Genomic DNA, 21,205 nt, shown 5'->3' with positions numbered 1-21,205 from the left:
GAGGTTTTTACTCACGAAAGCTTATGCCCAAATAAATCTGTTAGTCTTTAAGGTGCCACCAGACTCTTTGTTGTTTTTGTAGATACAGACTAACACGGCTACCCCCTGATACGTGTGAAATAAGCTGTCCTATTTCAAACTAGTTTTGCTAAATTACTTGAGAAGGTTTTGAAGCTAAATCTGCAACCACACAAGCATCCTACATTATAAAAGCCAGCTAATGCACTGTGAGATGTAGAATTTTCCGTGGATAAACAATTAACTTACTTCAGTACATATTTTATCAAAATACCAAGTACAGCAACTACAAAACACATTAGTGAAATGACTAGACCTTTTGCTTTACAAAATGACTGTGCTTTTTGCAAGTTTAGTTTCCAGTGTCATGGAGGACAAGCAGCCTACTTTGAATATAATTGCTATTGCGTTCACCATTATTATTTTTAGCAAAATTGTATGTTCTTGTGACTGATTTGTTTCCAGGTCATTGGTACATTCACAAAAGGAAATGGCCAATAGGTGTCTGTGAGTATCTGTAAATGGTCACTACTGTTTAGTTATGTACACGAACTTAATCCCAAGAGAAAATCTCATTCCATGACTCCTAACTTCCTCACCCATAGCCCACAGCATCACAGATGTAAATAAAGAGCTCTGGAAGCATCAAGTGTAGCCAGTTCAGAAAGTTGAGATGCCACAAAAGAAATGGCAAAAGGCAATTTCCCAGACCAGTTTCTTGGCAGTCTGTTGTCATGCCGTTTTATGAACAAGACCTAAATGGGAAGGTAATCATGGTTACATTACTTAAACATTCCAGGCCTAGGAATTATTTACAAACAATCTTAATTCTCCGGGTATGGTATAATATGGACTTCTGCATTCTCAAAGTGGGTTATATTAATCTTTCAAGGCCTATAAACAAAAAACATCCTAAAAGTATACAGGTCTGTCACATCTTACACGCATTTAACATGCGCGATTTCAGCTTTATGCGGTCGGCAAAAACAAAAAACAAAAACAAAAAAGAGAAAAATAACAATTTTAATACTGTACCTGTAGTGCGGGTGATTCCGCCCGCCATTCAACTCAATGTAATTTTGACTATACGCGGTTTTCGCTTTACGTGCTAACCGTGGAACGTAACCCCAGTGTAAGATGAGACTTGCCTGTATACATATAGGTTAAGGGGGCCGCTCTTGTGCCCATTGAAGTCAATGACAAAACTCCCACTAATTTCAGAGAGCAGGAGTGGGCAGTACGGACCTGATCCACAGTTTATTGAAGTGAGTGGGAATCTTTCCATTGTTTCAGTGGGCCTTTGGACCAAGCCTTTAATCTTCGAATGATTAAACAGCCGAATAGATGTCTGTGTTCATTGTCTTTGCTATTTGATTTTTATTACACTCTCCAGGATAAATGTTTTGTTTTCTGTCCAAAGCAATTACTTTCTGTGCATTAACATGTTAATATTTGCTATATTTTTATATTTATTCTGTTGTGAATCTCCCACTTTGCACATAATTTAATTTGTTTCAGAAATAAATTAAACAATAAAACAGAGTTAAAAATGTTATGCCTTTCCTTGTGGATAGAATTGAAATAAAATATGTATGTTTATTGCAGAAAATGTAAGCAAACTAAAGAAGCTTGAATATTTAAATTTAGCTTTGAACAACATTGAAAGAATTGAAAATTTGGAAGGTAAGTTTTTTAATACAATCTTTTCGCTTTTCATATTAAAGCATAAGTGTGGAGTATGAAAGTAAAAGAGAATGTAGATTATCAAATATACCCACCAACTAAGGTAATTTGTAGTTACTCAGACATGCATTTTGTGCATTTTTTGTATGTTGTTACAAGTAGCTAGTACATATGGTACTTACCTATAGCAAACAATAGTTTCTGTTCATGTCTTGCAGAGGTTCACTAAAACATTTCAGCTTTCACTCTTCCTTGCACCCCTTTTCCAAAGTAGGCAATTGTGACAGCTTTAGTCTTTAATATCCTGCACAGAGGGAATTAAAAAACCATTCCTGAACTTGGGTCACCCATATGGTATTGGTATGTGCTTGCCAAAAAGATAAATATATTACTGAAACAGAATAATTATAGCAATGTAGCTTTTTAAATCCTTTAAAAAAGTCCTACATAGGCTTTAAAAGGCTTTATTGTCTCAGCAGACTTCTTTACTTCAGCAGTCAACTGAGTCTCACAGAGGTAGGACTTCCATGCTTATTGACCATATATGGTGGCCTTTTCCCTGTGGAGTGGTTTATGGAGCATTTCAGGAGATTCTCTTCCATTATTGCATAAACATTTGGTCTGTCTTATCCCCACCTGTACTAATTTAAGGATAGTCATTTCCCAGATCACATGTCTCTACTCCATTAACCTTATTGGGCACTGATGATATTCCGCATCTTGCAAGATCAAATTCTAAGTCATAAAATTGCCTATAAATACATCCCTTATCAGTAGAATCACTTCTAACTTGAGTTCTTCCCTGTATTGATTTCCAGTAGGAGATGGGGAAGCCGACGGGCAGTGGCCGAGGATGGGGAAGAAGGGGAGGGGAGGGGAGGGAAAGGGAGGGGAGGGGAGATGGGGGGGCCGAGGGAGCCGTGACTGGGGATGGGGAGGAATGGGAGGGGAGGGGAGATGGGGGAACCGATGGGCAGTGGCTGGGGATGGGGAAGAAGGGGAGGGGAGGGGAGATGGGGGAGCCGATGGGCAGTGGCTGGGGATGGTCGTCTTTTATGAAAAGGATAAAGTGACAAAGGGATGTGAAGATTTCAGGTTCTGTCTTCTGAGGAAAAAAATCAACAAACTGGAACAGGAGGATAGCTTAAAAGATTAAACAAATGGAAACAAACAAAGTTTCTCAAATAGGTTAAAGAGATGTCTGGAAAAATTAAAGGAATAGGTAGTAAATTACATGTTTAGCAGTTTGTTCAGAAACTTGTATCTATTTTATTCCTGTAAATTTTAAGCTCCTCTATCAATATGTAATATTTATTAATGTGATATGTCATTTACTTACAAATCAGAACCTTTGGAAGTATGCAAAATTTTTGCCTATTTAAATCCCTTAATAAATCATTATTGAGTTGTTTATTCTCTTCCAGCTCCATCACACTCAAAATGCTTGTCAAATAACAGATTCACAAGGAAATATTAGTTGCCCTCTTTAGATTTGGTTATAATGATGAGCATAGTAACTGAGCTTGTATTTTTACTCTTATAGTGAGAGTTGTGATTCTGTCCTGGGGTGATCATGGTGAAAGGGGAGTCTGGGAACTTTTTTTAACATATAATTCAAATAATTTAGCTTCATCCATATTTATTGGAATCAGCAAGAACAGTGGAGGAGGAAACCTCATGGTCCATTGGGGATTTGAAGTCCCCACTGATATTTACTCCTGGGGGAATTCTGCACGCTGCGGGGGGTGCAGAATTCATACCTTCTGCAGATTTTTTGGCTCCCCCGCAGAAAAATGGGAGAGCCAAGAAATCTGTGGGGAACACATGCCCCTTCCGCGGCAACCCAGGCACATCTGCTGGGTGCAGCCAGCAGCAGAGAGCCAATTACCGCAGGGGAAAAGTGGAAGGCTGGACGTGCATGTGTTCATCCATGGAGAATCGTTAAGGGGGTGGGACTGGGCGCCTGCCTGCCTGCATGTGAATGAGTGAGAGAGACTCAGGGCAGGTCTACACTACAGCCGGGACCGACGCTCTGAGATCGATCCACCGGTGGTCGATTTAGCAGGTCTAATAAAGGCCCGCCAAATCGACTGCACATCACTCTTCAGTTGACCCCTGTACTCTACCCCCAACAAGAAGAACATAAGAAAATTTTCTCCTGTCGACCCCGCGCAGAGTAGACCCCGCAGTAACTCGACCTAAGGTACGTCGACCAGGGCTGGCTCCAGGTTTTCGGCCGCTCCAAGCGGCGGGAAAAAAAAAAAAAAAAAAAAGCCAATCGGCAGCACTTCGGCGGCAGCTCAATCGCGCCGCTCCATTCTTCGGCGGCAGTTCGGCGCGGGTCCTTAACGCCCTCTCTTCCTCTTCGATGGCACTTTGGCGGCAGCTCAAAGAGGAAGAGAGGGACTGAGGGACGCACTGCCGAATTCCCGCCGAAGACCTGGAGGTGCCGCCCCAATAGTGGACGGAGTACCGCCCCTTGGTATTGGCCACCCCAAGCACTTGCTTCCTTAGCTGGTGCATGGAGCCAGCCCTGATGTCAACTCTCGCTATGTTATTCACGTGGCTGGAGTTGCGTAGCATAGGTCGACTTACCACGGTAGTGTAGACATAGCCTCACTCTGTCCCTCTCGTCGCTGTTGTTGCATCCTGGGCTTGGAAGCGTAGGGCTGTGTGAAGCAGGCTCTGTCCCTGAGGCAGAGCAGAAAGGTAACAGCTAAACAGGTGGGCTGCTCATGTGCCCATTGTTAGTTAATGTTCCCATTCTTAGTCAATTAAGGCTCCTTTACCTTGCCAGAGTGGTGTAAAGGTGCCTTATTGTAAATGACAGTAACGGAATCCTCAGCTAGGAAAGTCTATGGGCTTTCTCGCTTTTTTTCCTGTGCCAGAGAGGCACAACGGGGTTAGATTACAGCTCAGGATCTATTTTACTTATCCACTTAAAAAAATGCAAGACAATGATTAGCAAAACTGCATGACTTTCTTGTGTGAAAGTCTGAACAATTTAAAGTGACATTCTACTTTACAGAACACCAAACATCAAAATAAAAGTAATGTGATTTAAATAAAAATCCAGGATTATAACTGGAATGCCGGGTCTTAGTTACCAAGTATTTGTAACTTAACTTTCATGTGTTTAGGAAATACTGAACAGTTATTGTGATTTTTTTTCTTTATGGTAGTTTAAATAAATTACCAAAATAAGTGAAACTGGTGTCATTATACTGCATTATTTTGACAAATAAAATATGCAGAATTTTGCATTTTTGGTGCAGAATTTTGCATTTTTGGGCATAGAATTCCCCCAGGAGTATGATATTATGCTGTTCTGGTTCACTTTGCCGCCGTAGTGTTCCCTCTGAACTTTTTGTTATACAGTCCAGAGTTTCAATTTACAATAAAGATTTTTTTCAGTCTCAATGAAGTTTGCTCAACTGTTCACCAACATTTGCACTTTCACATCAGCTCACTCAAGCAAAATACCAGTGAAAGTCAGTAAGTTAAAATATGCATGACAATTAATGAATTCATAAGTTGTGACAGAAGTCCAACTTTTCTTAGAGTGTATATATATGACTCATTGTTCTTAGACATGAGTAGTATCAGCTAAGAGTAACATTTTACAGTAATATAATTTGTGATTGGCCCTGCCCTCTTAAGAAAGTATGTGAGTGTGTGTTTTGGGACTAAACAGTTCATTCTGAAATTAGAAACTGTACAGAGCTTCAAAGGATACTGATAGGTCTGGTCCTTGCCACAGCCATTAGGAGCTTTTTTCTGACTGCCTCAGTTAGGGCACACAAAATTCAGCCTCTCCCTCTGAAAAAATGAGTCAGAATGGCTTCACTGAGCAGGTTCATCCAATCAAGGAACCAGAGCCAATGTCGTGTGACTTTTGTAACCAGTCTCAACCAACCCATCTCTAAACGTGAGTCTGAATAAATGTACCACAAAAAGATTTAATAGTAATCCAACTAGCAATACTTTCTATAGTTTTTTTCATGAATTGTGACTTTTACTGAAACTTCTGCCATTTCACACACATGTAAAACATTTGTTTTAAAAAGAAACTAAATGAAATATGAAAAACAAATGTAGATAGAAATCAAAATTATTAGTTATGAATTATTCTCCCAAATCTGGTTCTGAAACACAACATATGGTGTGTGTATTTGTGTAAATGAGATAGAGGTAACAAGTTTGTTTGTGTGTGTGTATGATATGCAAGGTGAATAAGAATATATTTTTCCATACAGGATGTGAAGAACTGCAGAAACTTGACCTGACAGCAAATTTCATTGGAGAACTGTCCAGTATTGAAATCCTAAAACATAACATACATCTTAAAGAACTCTTTCTGGTGGGGAATCCATGCACTGAGTTTGAAGGTTACAGACAGTTTGTGGTGGCAACTCTTCATCAATTAAAAGTATGTGTTTTTTTTTAACGGATTTGGATCCAAATGAGTATCTAAAAGTGATACATTCCTCCTTAATGCTTGGAGTCAGAATTGTTCACTGAACACACTAATACAAAACAAAATTATTGCTTGTGATAGGAATGCCCTACTTGTTGTCCATAGGAAATTAAATGCTTCCATAAAGGAGAACTGATATTGATAAAGAACACAGTTATGATAATGGCTTAGCCAAAATATATTTTGGCTATCTTTTATGTTTTTATCAGAGATCTTTGAATGAAGTCTTGTTTTTTCTTTTCAAAAAATTCTAACTCTGAGGAGGGAAAACATACTAAAGGGTTCTAATTTTTGTGTAAAAGAACAGTATATTTTTAGCTGATTTTCATGCATGAGGAAAGTGCTGGATTGATAGTACCAGAAATATAAAACTTCTGTAAAACCCTTTTGAAGTTAGTAGAAAGATTATAACTGACGTAAATTGGATCACACTACATATGAGATGGGTACTCTAAGCAACAGCAGGAATTACGGTATAGACTCCCAGATAGGATAACGTAAATATAAGCAGACCTCCCTATCCACAACCACAGTTTCAGGGAGAAAAGTCATTACAATCCACATATAAGCTCAGGATTTGATACAAAGAAATATACAGTACCAGAAGACTTGCCGCAGTTAGATGCTGCGGTTAGATGCTGGTCCCTCATAATGTTTCTAACTAACTCCCTAGATGGCTGAAGATGAAACTCATCCAGGCTTAAACTCTATTGACTGTAGAACTTGAGCACTTTTTCCGGCACCCTGGAGACCAGCATCTCTCTGGGGGCAATTCCCTTCTACTACATGAGGTTTGGGCACTCCAGGCCATACTGAATCATATATAAGTGGAGTCTTTAACCTTCCTAAAATGTCAGAAAGTCAGCACATATACAAGTGTTTACAGTATTTTCAATAGTATACTACATGCATTGATCCAGTTAAGATACTCTGACAGCATGAACAATGTATTAATTACAATCTTAAATGTTTCTGCTGTAGCCTAATTTACATAATACTAAGAAGTTATTGCAAGTCTTGTAGATTCTCCATTTGTATATTAAAGCTGATATAATCAAAATTAACCCAATGCTTGATGGATTTATTGATTTGCGTGTGAGGTTTTCAATTTTTGCCAATTTTATATTTTTTATTTGTTTTTTGGGGTTTTTTTTCTCTTTTGAGAAGTGGTTGGATAGTAAAGAAATAGAACGTTCCGAGAGGATTCAGGCATTGCAGAACTATCGACAAGTAGAGAAGCAAATTAGAGACCAGGAACAGGTTTACCTTCTCCAGAGGGCCAGAGAAAAAGAAGAGGCCCTAAAAAAAATACAAGAAAAGCAGGAGAAGAAGAAAGAAAAACAAATAAAACCTAAACCTGGATTTGACGGACGTTGGTACACAGACATCAACAACATCAAGTAGGTAAATTGATATCAGTCCTCTTCTTTTTTCTGTTTTTGATAAGGAATTTATTTTCCTGAGGAAATAATTACCTGGTACCAGGGCCGGATTTCCCATTAGGCACAGTAGGCACGTGCCTAGGCATGCTGGCATTCTAGGGGTGCATAAAAATTCAAATTTTGCCACTCCCGGGTCCCGGCAGGGGGCAAGGCCAGCTGAGGGGGAGACCGCCCCATGTGGTCCTGTTGGAGCACTTCTTGCTCAGCCCGGTGAACAGAGTCACCTACCAGCAGGGCCGGTGAGTGCAGCCAGGGGGCAGGGCTTAGGAGAGTGAGTCTCTGGGGGCATTTGTGTGGGGGTTCTGGGCAGTGGGGGGTTCGTAGGGGTGGAGGAGGTCTGTGTGTGTTGGGGCCCTGGGCAGTGGAGGGTCTGTGTGGGGCACTGGAAAGTTGTGGTGGGACTATGTGGGGGGCGCTGGGCAGTGAGGAGGCTGTGGATGGAAGGGTGCTTGGCAGTGGGGCACCAAAAGTTAAAACTGGTAGGGTTCCCCCACCACCCACTGTCATTAGGAGCTCCAAGCCGCTGCAGGAAGCTCCTGGCTGTCTCCAAGTAGCGGGGGTACCCCACAGCTCCCAGCCACATGCAGGTGACCATATAGCAAGTGTAAAAAAATCGGGACAAGGGGTGGGGGGTAATAGGAGCCTATATAAGAAAAAGCCCCCCAAATCGGGACTGTCCCTATAAAATCGGGACATCTGGTCACCCTAGAGCTCCAAGCCGCCGTGGGCAGCAGAGGCACCCCGCAGCTCCCAGCCACTGCGGGGGTAGGGGGGCTCTGAGCCTCTGCACCTAGGGGCGCCCAAAGTGGAAATCCTGCCCTGCTGGGTACATTACTTTTTTACATTCTGCTTTTTAAATTGTGTATGTTCGTCTTCATTGCTGATCTCACCTCTAATAGTCTACCCTCTTCATGCATTGATCCTCACATTAGGAGAGCAGAATTGATCAGAGAACACAGCAGAGGATTTGGGGATCTTTTGATTGGGAAACCCTGTAGATTTTTATTTCCTGAACCCAGCCTACTTTGTGGCTCTAAAATTATTTGCACTGGATCCAGGTGGAAAGCCTGTTTAGAGTGAGAAACATTATAAAAGAATGATTGCAGTCCAGTTGCCATTCATCCTGTCTATGGATAGTAAAGTAGTATCTTGTGTTCCACGGAGACAGTATTATAGAAATTTGGGCTTATAAATGCTAATTCAGTCAAAACTTCAATGTTCACCTCTCATAGATCCAAAAGTCCTGAAAGTTATAGTGGTTTAAGCTCTAGAGAAGATTATCACTGCTGAAGCCATAATAGATTGCTTGGCTACAGTTGCCATTCAGTAATGGCTTCATTTTGCAAGTATTTGCTCTCCAAGAACACTTCCTGTCTCATACAATATTCCTATTTCTTCATATTGTTTTTATTCACAGATTCCCCCCGCCCCTTCATTTTCTTAACATTGTCCTGAGTCTTTTCATGTGTCTCGTCTGTCGTCTCATGTGTCTCATTATCTTTCTGTCACACTTAACAAACACCTTTTCTTCATATATTTACACATACAGGAACTCCTCACTTAAAGTTGTAGTTATGTTCCTGAAAAATGCGACTTTAAGTGAAACGATGTTAAGCGAATCCAATTTCCCCATAAGAATTAACGTAAATGAGGGGGTTAGGTTCCAGGGAAATTTTTTCACCAGACAAAAGACTATCTATCTATCTGTCTATCTATCTTCACACATACACAGTATAAATTTTAAACAAACAATTTAATATTGGTACACAGTGATGATGATTAGTATCGGAGGGGTAGCCGTGTTAGTCTGAATCTGTAAAAAGCAACAGAGAGTCCTGTGGCACCTTTAAGACTAACAGAAGTATTGGGAGCATAAGCTTTCGTGGGTAAAAACCTCACTTCTTCAGATGCAAGTAATGGAAATCTCCAGAGGCAGGTATAAATCAGTATGGAGATAACGAGGTTAGTTCAATCAGGGAGGGTGAGGTGCTCTGCTAGCAGTTGAGGTGTGAACACCAAGGGAGGAGAAACTGCTTCTGTAGTTGGATAGCCATTCACAGTCTTTGTTTAATCCTGATCTGATGGTGTCAAATTTGCAAATGAACTGGAGCTCAGCAGTTTCTCTTTGGAGTCTGGTCCTGAAGTTTTTTTTGCTGTAAGATGGCTACCTTTACATCTGCTATTGTGTGGCCAGAGAGGTTGAAGTGTTCTCCTACAGGTTTTTGTATATTGCCATTCCTGATATCTGACTTGTGTACATTTATCCTCTTGCGTAGTGACTGTCCAGTTTGGCCAGTGTACATAGCAGAGGGGCATTGCTGGCACATGATGGCATATATAACATTGGTGGACGTGCAGGTGAATGAGCCAGTGATGTTGTAGCTGATCTGGTTAGGTCCTGTGATGGTGTTGCTGGTGTAGATATGTGGGCAGAGGTGGCATCGAGGTTTGTTGCATGGGTTGGTTCCTGAGTAAGAGTTCTTATGGTGCGGTGCGTGGTTGCTGGTGAGAATATACTTAAGGTTGGCAGGTTGTCTGTGGGCGAGGACTGGCCTGCCTCCCAAGGTCTGTGAAAGTGGGGGATCATTGTCCAGGATGGGTTGTAGATCACTGATGATGCGTTGGAGAGGTTTAAGCTGAGGACTGTAGGTGATGGCCAGTGGAGTTCTGTTGGTTTCTCTTTTGGGCCTGTCTTGTAGCAGGAGGCTTCTGGGTACATGTCTGGCTCTGTTGATTTGTTTCTTTATTTCCTTGTGTGGGTATCGTAGTTTTGAGAATGCTCGGTGAAGATCTTGTAGGTGTTGGTCTCTGTCTGAGGGGTTGGAGCAGATGTGATTGTACCTCAGTGCTTGGCTGTAGACAATGGATCATGTGGTGTGACCGGGGTGGAAGCTGGAGGCATGAAGGTAGGCATAGCGGTCGGTGGGTTTTCGGTATAGGGTGGTGTTAATGTGGCCATCACTTATTTGTATGGTGGTGTCTAGGAAGTGGACCTCCCGTGTAGATTGGTCCAGGCTGAGGTTGATGGTGGGGTGGAAGCTGTTGAAATCATGGTGGAATTCTTCCAGGGTCTCCTTCCCATGGGTCCAGATGATGAAGATGTCATCAATATAGCGTAGATAGAGAAGGGGCATGAGTGGATGAGAGCTGAGGAAGCGTTGTTCCAGGTCAGCCATAAAAATGTTGGCATATTGTGGGGCCATGCGGGTGCCCATAGCGGTGCCACTGGTCTGGAGGTATATATTGTCACCAAATTTGAAATAATTGTGCGTGAGGATAAAGTCACAGAGCTCAGCAATAAGTTGTGCTGTGTCATCATCAGGGATACTGTTCCTGACAGCTTGTATTCCATCTGTGTGTGGGATGTTTGTGTAGAGAGCCTCTACATCCATGGTGGCTAGGACGGTGTTTTCTGGGAGGTCACCAATGCATTGTAGTTTTCTCAGGAAATCTGTGGTGTCACGGAGATAGCTGGGAGTGCTGGTGGCGTAGGGTCTGAGTAGGGAGTCCACATATCCAGACAGTCCTTCAGTGAGAGTGCCAATGCCCGAGATGATGGGGCGTCCAGGATTTCCAGGTTTGTGGATCTTAGGTAGTAGATAGAATAACCCCGGTCGGGGCTCTAAGGGTGATGATGATTGTGAAGCTTGGTTGAGGTGGAGGAGTCAGAGGGTGGGATATTTCCCAGGGAATGCCTTACTGCTAAATGAACCAGCAATTGACTGAGCCCTCAAGGGTTAGCTCTCACAACACTCTACAAGGCAGCAGGAACGGAGGGAGGGCAGACAGAGACATACACCCTGTGTGTGAGAGAAAAAATGCGCATTTCCCCTTTAAGTAGCTGACCCCAGGCTTAAGTACACTGCCTTGTTAATTAAATCAGCTTGCTGAGACCTGAGAGGGCAGCTACTGCCTCGAAGCTCCCTCCCTCCATTGTGTGTCCCCCCTGCTGTATGGAAGATGGGGTAAGCGGGGTGCAGGAGCAGGAGGGAGGGAGAGACACCCTGACATTAGCCCCCTCCCTCCGTACAGCAAGCATGAGTCTCAGGGAGCAGCTCCAAGGCAGAGGGCAGGAGCAGCACATGGCAGCAGGGGGAGGACAGCTGCTGCACAGGGAATTTAGGGGAGTGGGGAGCTGATAGGGGGCTGCTGGTCCACCCTGGTTCCAACCAATCCACCAGCTAGCTGCAAGTGCAACGGGCTGCTCTTCCTGCAAGCAGTGGACAAAACAGGCAGCTGCCAAACGACGTTAGAAGGGAGCATTGCACAACTTTAAATAAGCATGTTCCCTAATTGATCGGCAACTTAACATCGAAACAACGTTAATCAGGACGACTTTAAGTGAAGAGTTCCTGTACTTCTCACCCCTCTCCTCAGACAACTGTCATTAGTAGGCTATCTATAAGGTCAATGTGGAATCTGGGTGACCACTTCTTTCTTGATGAACGAGACATATTCTAGCTGAGGATTTGCATTCCCAATGGAAATTTCCTGCTCTTCATTCTTTCTTTGAGCTATTCTATTGTTTTAGCACTTTATTAGAGTTCTCTGCTTTTTTTTTTGTACTGAAGAATTATGCTCCTCCAAGGTTATCTTTGCTGTAATGTCACCTTTGTAGCTATCTGATGTAATTAGGGTTAGAAGATTGATATGGTTCAGCTAGTGAGTCATTGATTCTCATCCAAGAAATCAGTCAGCAAGACCCATCCAATGAATTACTAATGCAATATAGGGTGCTTATAGTTGTCTGATGTTTGTCTTTGACTTAATTGGTATCTGTGCATATGTTGGCATTGTCATGGAGAAGTATTGAAGGAAATCTGAAGATCTAATGGTTTAAGCACAGGACTGTATGTTAGGAAAGCTGTGTTTTATTCCTTGGTCTGCCATAGACTTGCTGTGTAGTCATGGGCAAAAGTCAAGATGACAAGATGGAACCATATATTGCCATTTTTGAGTCCAGCTACTTCAAAGAAAATTAACAAGAAATGTAAATGAAACAGAACAGTTAGGTAAGCTACCCTGAGTCTTATGGAATATTCTGATATTGGTAGAGTAACTGGCTCTGTGGATGAGGGGAAAGCAGTGGATGTGTTACTCCTTGACTTTAGCAAAGCTTTTGAGATGGTTTTCCACAGTATTCTTGCCAGCAAGTTAAAGAAGTATGGGCTGGATGAATGGACTATAAGGTGGATAGAGAGCTGGCTAGATCATCGGGCTCAATGAGTAGTGATCAATGGCTCCATGTCTAGTTGGCAGTCGGTATCAAGCGGAGTGCCCCAAGGGTCAGTCCTGGGGCCAGTTTTGTTCAATATCTTAATCTGGAGGATGGTGTGGATTGCACCCTCAGCAAGTTTGTAGATGACACTAAACTGGGAGGAGTGGTAGATATGCTGGAGGGTAGGGATAGGATACAGAGGTACCTAGACAAATTAGAGGATTGGGCCAAAAGAAATCTGATGAGGTTCAACAAAGAGAAAGACGGAAGAATCCTATGCACTGCTACAGAATAGGGACCGAGTGGCTAGGCAGCAGGTCTGCAGAAAAGGACCCAGGGGTTACAGTGGGCGAGAAGTTGGATATGAGTCAACAGTGTGCCCTTGTTGCCAAGAAGGCTAACGGCATTTTGGGCTGTATGAGTTGGAGCATTGCTAGCAGATCGAGGGACGTGATCATTCCCTTCTGTTCGGCATTGGTGGGACCTCATCTGGAGTACCGTGTCCAGTTTTGGGCCCCACACTACAAGAAGGATTTGGAAAAATTGGAAAGAGTCCAGTGGAGGACAACAAAAATGATTAGGGGCTGGAGCACATGACTTATGAAGAGAGGCTGAGGGAACTGAGATTATTTAGTCTGCAGAAGAGAAGAATGAGGGGGGATTTGATAGCTGCTTTCAACTACCTGAAAGGGGTTTCCAAGGAGGATGGATCTAGACTGTTCTCAGTGGTAGCAGATAACAGAACAAGGAGTAATGGTCTCAAGTTGCAGTGGGGGAGGTTTAGGTTGGATATTAGGAAAAACTTTTTCACTAGGAGGATGGTGAAGCACTGAAATGAATTACCTAGGGAGGTGGTGGAATCTCCTTCTTTAGAGATTTTTAAGGTCAGGCTTGACAAAGCCCTGGCTGGGATGATTTAGTTGGGGATTGGTCCTGCTTTGAGCAGGGGGTTGGACTAGATGACCTCCTGAGGTCCCTTCCAACCCTGATAGTCTATGATTCTATGATAATTAATTATACTACTATATAAATTGGTGTGAGGACAAAATTGCTGCAGGATCCATTGCCACGCACTGCTACTCTTTCCACATTTCAAGGAATGCCATTCTGTGTACTCTTTTCTAGCTCAGATCCTCTAGAAGACAAAGAAAACCACCAGCAGAAAGAAACAGAAAAGGAATTCCAAGAATGGAAAATAGATAAAGATGATGAAGAGGACAGAGCTTTTTGGGAGGAGCCCACACCTTATACTCCAGAGTCTAGATTAGAAGCTCACAGACATCTTGAAGAAAAACGGAGAGTTAAAGAGAATATAAGGTATCTTGGTTTTTATATAAGCCCTAAATTGGGTAAGGGGTAGATTTCCAAAGGCATAAAGTCCAGGTAGTCACCTAAATCCCATTGAAAGTCCAGTGAGAGATGGGTACTTAATTCCCACTTGTACCAAAATGAAATGCGGTCTACTCTATGCGTTGTTCACTTTTGTTTCTTTGTATTATTCATGATACCTGATACTGTTTTTCCTCCAAATAGTTTTTTAATTTTAATTGGTTGTTTCTATATTCAGCCCCAGTTTATGTTTTTAAAAAGTTCAGTGTTCAGTCATCTTAATACTATCTTCATTGCACTTGAGTGCTTACTTCTGATATTAAAAGCATTTACTATGAGGGCGTGCAACAGCATTCTACAGAATTTTTGCAGAAGGAGCACTTCATGCATCTTTTCCATATGACTTACAAAATTCCATGCACGTCTCACCATGAAAATTGGTTCTCGAGTAACAAGATGTTTTATGTTTTATGTGCTGCATGTTTTATGTGCTGTTTGGGTCAGGAGAACAATCTTAATGCATGATCCGTGAAAAGTCATCTAAGTTTTTGTTTGTTTGTTTTTTAGGATGCCACTGGAACTCCACATAACCTGAAACCAATGCATAGATATTTTACTAGATTTATTTTATAGCTATAGGCCGACATTTTCAAAAATGGTGGGTACCCAAAGTTAGGGTCCTAAATTTATGTTTAGGTACCTGAACAAAAGTGACCTGTTTCTCAAATGAGCTGAGCACCTTTAGCTCCCCATGATTTCCATGGGGCTTGTGGGTGCTCAGCTGTTCTGAAAATTGGGCCACTTATTTAGGTGTCTGTATATAGATTTAGGAATCTAACTTTAGGCAGGCATCCAGGTTTGAAAATGTCAGCTACAGTATTTACACTAATATTCATTGAAAGATATCATAATCACTTATTTAAGACTTGAAATTATGCTGCGTTGGGTTATGATGCCGTCACATCTAAAATCTAAAGATGGTTGGGTTTAGTCAGTACTAGGGAGATCTCCAAGGAAAATTTAGCTTCTGTAGAAAGTGGTGTTGATGTTCATTAGGTAATACTTTTCCTACTGCGCTAATATTAAATCAATGCCCCAGGATAGTGTTAGAAGCACTCTTCTGGTGCTTTAAGTCTTTTGGATGAGAAGTAATAAGTTCTGACCACTTCTCATTACAAATCCAGTGGCATTTTTGAATATTAACTCCAGCGTCTAGTCCAAATTCCAGTTTGAATAATTATATTCTTCCTTTCTTAATTTCTCATGGAATTTCAATGAGATGATGAATCCTTCCTGTCCTAAACTAATGTCATGTTTCATTTCACTAGTGGCTAGAGTCACTCATATATACACTGTGAGGGGAGATTCTCGTAGCCAGGGAGTATTGGGGGATATCGTGACTTCAGGGTATCTCGGAGCAGTTTAAACAACTTCCTATTTTCTTTTGGATTTTTACTAATTCATTACAGTTTATACGTAAACCACATCAACTAGGTGAATATTGACAAGTTGTGGACTAAGAAAGAATGTGATATTTGCAACATGATACTTTTAAAGAAAATCTAGTTAGATTTTTTCCATGAGCAAGAATCAAATTCTTACCTGTTGTATCACTAAGATTTCCAGCTGAAAGCAACAAAAATAACCATTAAATATGTAGGCATCTTAAATTATCAAGCAAAATACTAATGATGGAGATCTAGACTCTTTTAGGATTAATTGGTTTGGTCAAAAGTACTGAAGGGGTGGCTTGTTCATTTCACTAATCAAAAGGCTAGGTACAATTTCACTACTCGTAGGTGGGATTGGGAAGGGAAGGTTGTAGGTAACCCCGATTTTATCGTAGATGTGCCTTATGATAACTTTGAAGGAAGAGGAAAACAGTAAAGATGTGCCAAAAAAAAAAAAAACCCAAACCCACACACAAACACCACCACCAGATAATTGTTCAAATATTTACATGCATTCACTTTGGTCATACTCATTCCCTTTTTATGTTTACTTCCTGCAAACATTTGAGTAATCAAGTATGACTAGCACAAAATGTTCCCAGGAAGCATATTTCAAAGGTTCATGCATAAGTATTTGGGAAAACCAATTTTAAATTCACACACACTACTATTTGCATCAGAAATGCCTGCAGATAATAGTAATGAGACTGCATGATCTATGTGAAAAATCATAACTAGCAGCGCACCTTACATTTCAAATATTTGAGATCAATCCATTAACTAAATTTTTGGGAAAAATAAATATACACATCAGACAAATCTGAGGAAATTGTAATCTGCTCACAGATATTCTGTGAAAAGAAAAAGAAGTTAAGCTCGATGAATAAAGAACATGTTTGCTGAAAATTATTTGCTCACCTTTACTGGCAGGTTAAACTAACTTTTCTAGGGCAAAAGACACATTGTATAACCTGTATTGTTACTAGAGGAGCTTGTCATTTTAAAATAAAAAACTAGATCACATTGAACTTGCTGCCATGTTTCTCTTCATTCTTTCTTTGCTGCTTCACAAAAGGATAAGAATGTGATAATAAACCTTTGTTTCCTTTTCTTTCTCTCTTTTTTTTAATTAAAGAGGGCAAAAAGTGAAAGAGAAGCCACCTAGGACTTTGATCACTGCAGAAGGAAAAGTTCTGAATATGAATGAGCCAAAGTATGTGAGGAAAAATAATAACTTTAAATGAGTGAACTAGTACTTTGCTTTTTATAATAGGGTTGACTGTGTAACTGAAGATATGTGATAATGTAACAGGTCTGACAAATCCTAAAATCCAGTGCAATATTTTGGTTCTGTTGAGGATGCAAGGTTAATTATACCAATATCATGAAGTTAGGGAATTAATGAATTATCAATCAGTTCAAAAATATTTAGCCACTTGCTCTTTAACATTTAAAGAACTATTTATCTATAAAGATATCAGGTATTTTACTATTTTCCCTTCTAAGGTGTAGGGATCTTGCCTTTTGTGGAAACGGGTTAATTATGTTTGACCATTGAAGGTAATCGTATGAACAGGCACATTAAATGTAGAAAAAATACATCAGAGTAATGTTTCTGGACCAAATCATTGCCTCCACTTGTAGATGGGATGGAAACCTGTCAAATCTGGGCGATGGAAGCCCCTCTATTAGAATCAGATTCAGTAGCAGGGGAGAGAGTGGAGCTGGGGGAAAACTCACCTACATTTTATTGCTGACATAGTTATTATGTGATATTGAAACTTTTCTGGAAGATGTTTCCAGAAGCATCAGCTAGGTGGGGAGCCAACTGCAGCATGGTTCCATTGGAGCTGTGCTGCCTTTTCATTGGGAGAGGGGTAGGAAATAGAGTGGCGGCACAGAGGTTCCCTACAGATTGCCTCTGTCCCCATCAGCTCCCATCTCTTTCTCCTCTCCTCTGGAGGGAATGAAGAAGCCCCATGAAGGGAACCTCAGGATATTTCCTGACCCCATAGACAAGTTTTTCCCATGTTGGGGGTGAATGATACTTTGTGTCTTTTCCTAAGACCAGGTCAGCTGCAAAAAGCAAAGCTAACATAGCTTTTGATTATTAGTATGGAGAGAATGTTGTTACATCTTTGGAAGGACAATCTAAAGCCATGCACATTTAAGGGATTTGGAAACTGGCATTTTAATGTTGAGTGGTATGAATGGAATGAATAGCAGTGGCAGAAGTATTGGTGTTTATTCCAAGTATATCAGAAGAAGCTCACCCTTGTATTGATGTCTCCACTTTGTTATAAAAATGTGTTGACAGCAATACAAAAAAAGAGTAATTTTCTGTGCAAAGACAAGTCTATAATAGCTTAAAATTTTGTGTTGACAGTACTGAATTATGGTTCTGAGAGGTACAGACATTTAGAATAAAGCTCTAGCACTATTCTTTTAGAAATAATGTTGCCCCAGAGTTTTGCGTTGTCAATAGTTACTAGTGATGTACTATTCATACAGGTCTTCTGCATTGGAATTTATTCAGTGGATTTACGTATATAGGGCCAGATTATGATAGGCATTTGCACAGATGTGTGGGAAGCACACAAAGAGCTTCCACCCCCATATTGCATGGTCTACACCAGGGCCTGTGACAGTTCCGGTGCTCATTGCACCCCTGGTAGTGAATGGTACCTCAAAAAGAACATAGGAGATACATTCACAGCAAGGCACTTGGAATGCACATTCCCTCCCCAGCATGGCTTAAAGCAAAGTCAGACTTCCCTCAGTGTTGTCTTTGAATATCTACCAGAAAAATAGCTACATCCTGCATAGAAAGGAAGGATGTTTCTTTGCTAGATAGGCTGCTATCAAGAGAATGTTGCACTTCCCTTTTCAGCTCTCCATGTGTTGGGGGAATCTGCCTTATAGGAAAGAGACCTGGAAATATCTCTAGTGCTCATGGGAAAAAAGGCATGGAGATTTGGAATCATTCTTTTGTAGTCTTTTTCTCTGCACCTTCCCTTCAAAAGCACTCCTAATCTAGACAGCTCACTGCGGCATAAAGCCTCCTCAGTCTGACCGTATTGAAATAGAGAGGACTAAAAGGTAACAAATATTATGGGCACATACATTTTATAGTTGAAAGACCCATTTATTAAATCTTTTAAGAGCTGAATTTTTCCCATCAATTACCTGAAAGCCAGTGTATCTGAGCTAGCGTGAGTCTAAATAGCAGCATAGCCATCGTAGCATGGCTAGTGGCAGCAAAGGCACAGCTTAGTTGTGCCATGTACGTACCCAACAGTTTCACGTGGGTTTGTGCTCAGGACCCTAAGCCGTGCCTCTGCTGCCACTACCCATGCCACTGTGGCTACACTGCCATCGAGTTAGTGCAAGCATGTGTACAGGCGCAGAGGAATTACACTCCTAGCTCATAGTGTAGATGAAGCCACAGATATATCCACATTTTCTACACTAGAAAAGTTTTCACCAGCAAACGTCTCTGTTCCTGGATTTTAATGAAACTGACCTTGTACTCTACTTTTAATTAGGTTTTCAGTTGAGAAGAAAAAAAACCTGAAAAATAAAACAGAACCCAGTTCAAACATTCATGTAGTGAAGCTGTAGATGATTCTAAAAAGACCATATGAAGTATCTTCTAAATTATGTTGGTATTAATCTAAAAAATGCTAGCTGTTGAATGTAAAGTTATGGAACTGTATGCTCACACAAATCAGTTGTATTTATTCTGAAGGTGTTTTTTTATCATTGTTACTAGACTTCATTTCGTTTTGAAAGATGATGAAGAAAACAACCAGTTCATCCTGGATCTTGCTGTTTATAGGTCAGAATTATTTATTATTATGATGTTTGGGAGCAATTGTCATTGCTGTCATACACTGATATGCAGTATTCAAAATCACCCTTCCCCACACACTGAGACTTTGTGAAGGGAACAAATCATGGGGAGAATGGAAGGAATAGAATCCACCCCCAAACCTGTGGGCAGGTGGTGGGGTCCTTCATACCTTGAATAGCCATTGTCCTGTATGCTCCTTTTATAGGCGTTCTTTATTGTTGGATCCATGTAAGCACAGTTCCAGTGGTCCTTTCCTGAGTCCACAACAGGGGTTCCTTCAGCACCAACCTATTTAGAGTTATGCAAAATCCCCGTTGCCTTCCTCACTCCTCCCCCCATGCCCCGCAAAACCCCCACTCTTTAGCTCTTCTATTCATGATCGCTACCCTCTGCAATGCAGTGGAAGAATTTCGGTCCATGTGAGCCCCTGGTAGAGTAAAGCTTGTGCAGTTATTGGTTATACAACATGGACAAAGATATGCTCTAGGAATTATTTTGAGGAAGTTCTACGGCCTGTGTTATATAGGAGGTCAGATTAAATGATCAGATGATCACAATGGTCCCCCCTGGCCTTGAACTCTATAAAACACTCTTGTTGTGTTGGAGGACTTTTTCCCCTTGTACTCTGGTATTTCTGAGTAATCAGAATACAACTTTGTTTTAAGCTGTGGAAACGCTGTTCAAGTGTTGATGACAATAAGACTTTGAAGCTGGTATGTAATAGTATATGCTCTTCAGTGAGGATTGCAAACATCACAAAATTTGAAAAAGTTAGCCAAGTAGTAAAGAAGTTATAATAGAAGGAAGAAGAGAAAGTGATACATTGTACCTTCAGTGATGGGCTGAAGAGTGTATAGATTGCTCAGTCAATAGCAGACATTAATCAAAGTGGATTCTTTACAGCTTACAAACCTTATTCAACAATATTGAAAAACAAAAATGCTGTCTTGAGTGTTGGTGTAGGCGATTACAGTTCATTGAGTTCCTGAAAACGGAATGTAAAAAGTTATTCTTCATATGGGAGTCAGTGTAGCCTAGTGGATAGAACACTAGACTGGGACTTGAGAGATCTCGGTTGTATTGTGAACTTGGCCACTGGCTTGCTAGGTGACTTTGGGCAAGTCACTTCACTTCCCAGTGCCTCAGTTTCCCAATCTGTAAAATGGGGATAATTATATTAACCTTGCATGGTGACAGGTTTCAGAGTGGTAGCCGTGGTAGTCTGTATCAGCAAAAACAATGAGCAGTACTTGTGGCACCTTAGAGACTAACAAATTTATTTGGGCATAAGCTTTCGTGGGCTAAAACCCACTTCATCAGATGCATGGACTGGAAAATACAATAGGAAGATATATATAACAGTACATGAAAAGATGGGAGTTGCCTTACCAAATGGGGGGGGTCAGTTTTTCGTCCTGTTGATAATAGCACACTTTAATTGAATTGTCTCATTAGAACAATTATTGTTTATTATTTGTATTGCTATAACAATCCAATGTCTAAATAATAATCTGGGCCCCATTGTGCTGGCCACTGTAAAAACACAGTCCCAGTCCCAAAGAGCTTAAATTCTACGATTCTCTCTAGGGCTGTTGATTAATTGCAGTTAACTCATGCAATTAACTCAAATAAATTAATTGCAATTAAAAATTAATCATGATTAATCGCAATTTTAATCACACTTTTAAACAATAGAATACCAATTGAAAGTTATTAAATATTTTGGATGTTTTT

The 21,205-nt window shown here is 40.9% G+C and overlaps 1 protein-coding gene across 1 annotated transcript in view; it reads left to right on the top strand.

Moving 5' to 3' along the window:
* Positions 1–1,623: 1,623 nt before the first annotated feature.
* The window catches only part of LRRC6 (leucine rich repeat containing 6), a gene marked incomplete at its 5' end in the record, with an annotated part of 38,014 nt that continues 18,432 nt past the window's right edge, over positions 1,624–21,205 (top strand). The window contains 6 exon segments of the mRNA XM_034763637.1: positions 1,624–1,701; positions 5,958–6,130; positions 7,346–7,578; positions 13,964–14,155; positions 16,754–16,831; positions 19,391–19,456. Coding sequence (XP_034619528.1) covers positions 1,624–1,701; positions 5,958–6,130; positions 7,346–7,578; positions 13,964–14,155; positions 16,754–16,831; positions 19,391–19,456 — 820 coding nt within the window.

This window comes from Trachemys scripta, chromosome 2 (assembly GCF_013100865.1).
Source record: "Trachemys scripta elegans isolate TJP31775 chromosome 2, CAS_Tse_1.0, whole genome shotgun sequence".
NCBI lineage: Eukaryota > Metazoa > Chordata > Testudines > Emydidae > Trachemys > Trachemys scripta.
Note: the sequence above shows the minus strand (reverse complement) of the source record. Positions and strands in the feature narration are given on the sequence as shown.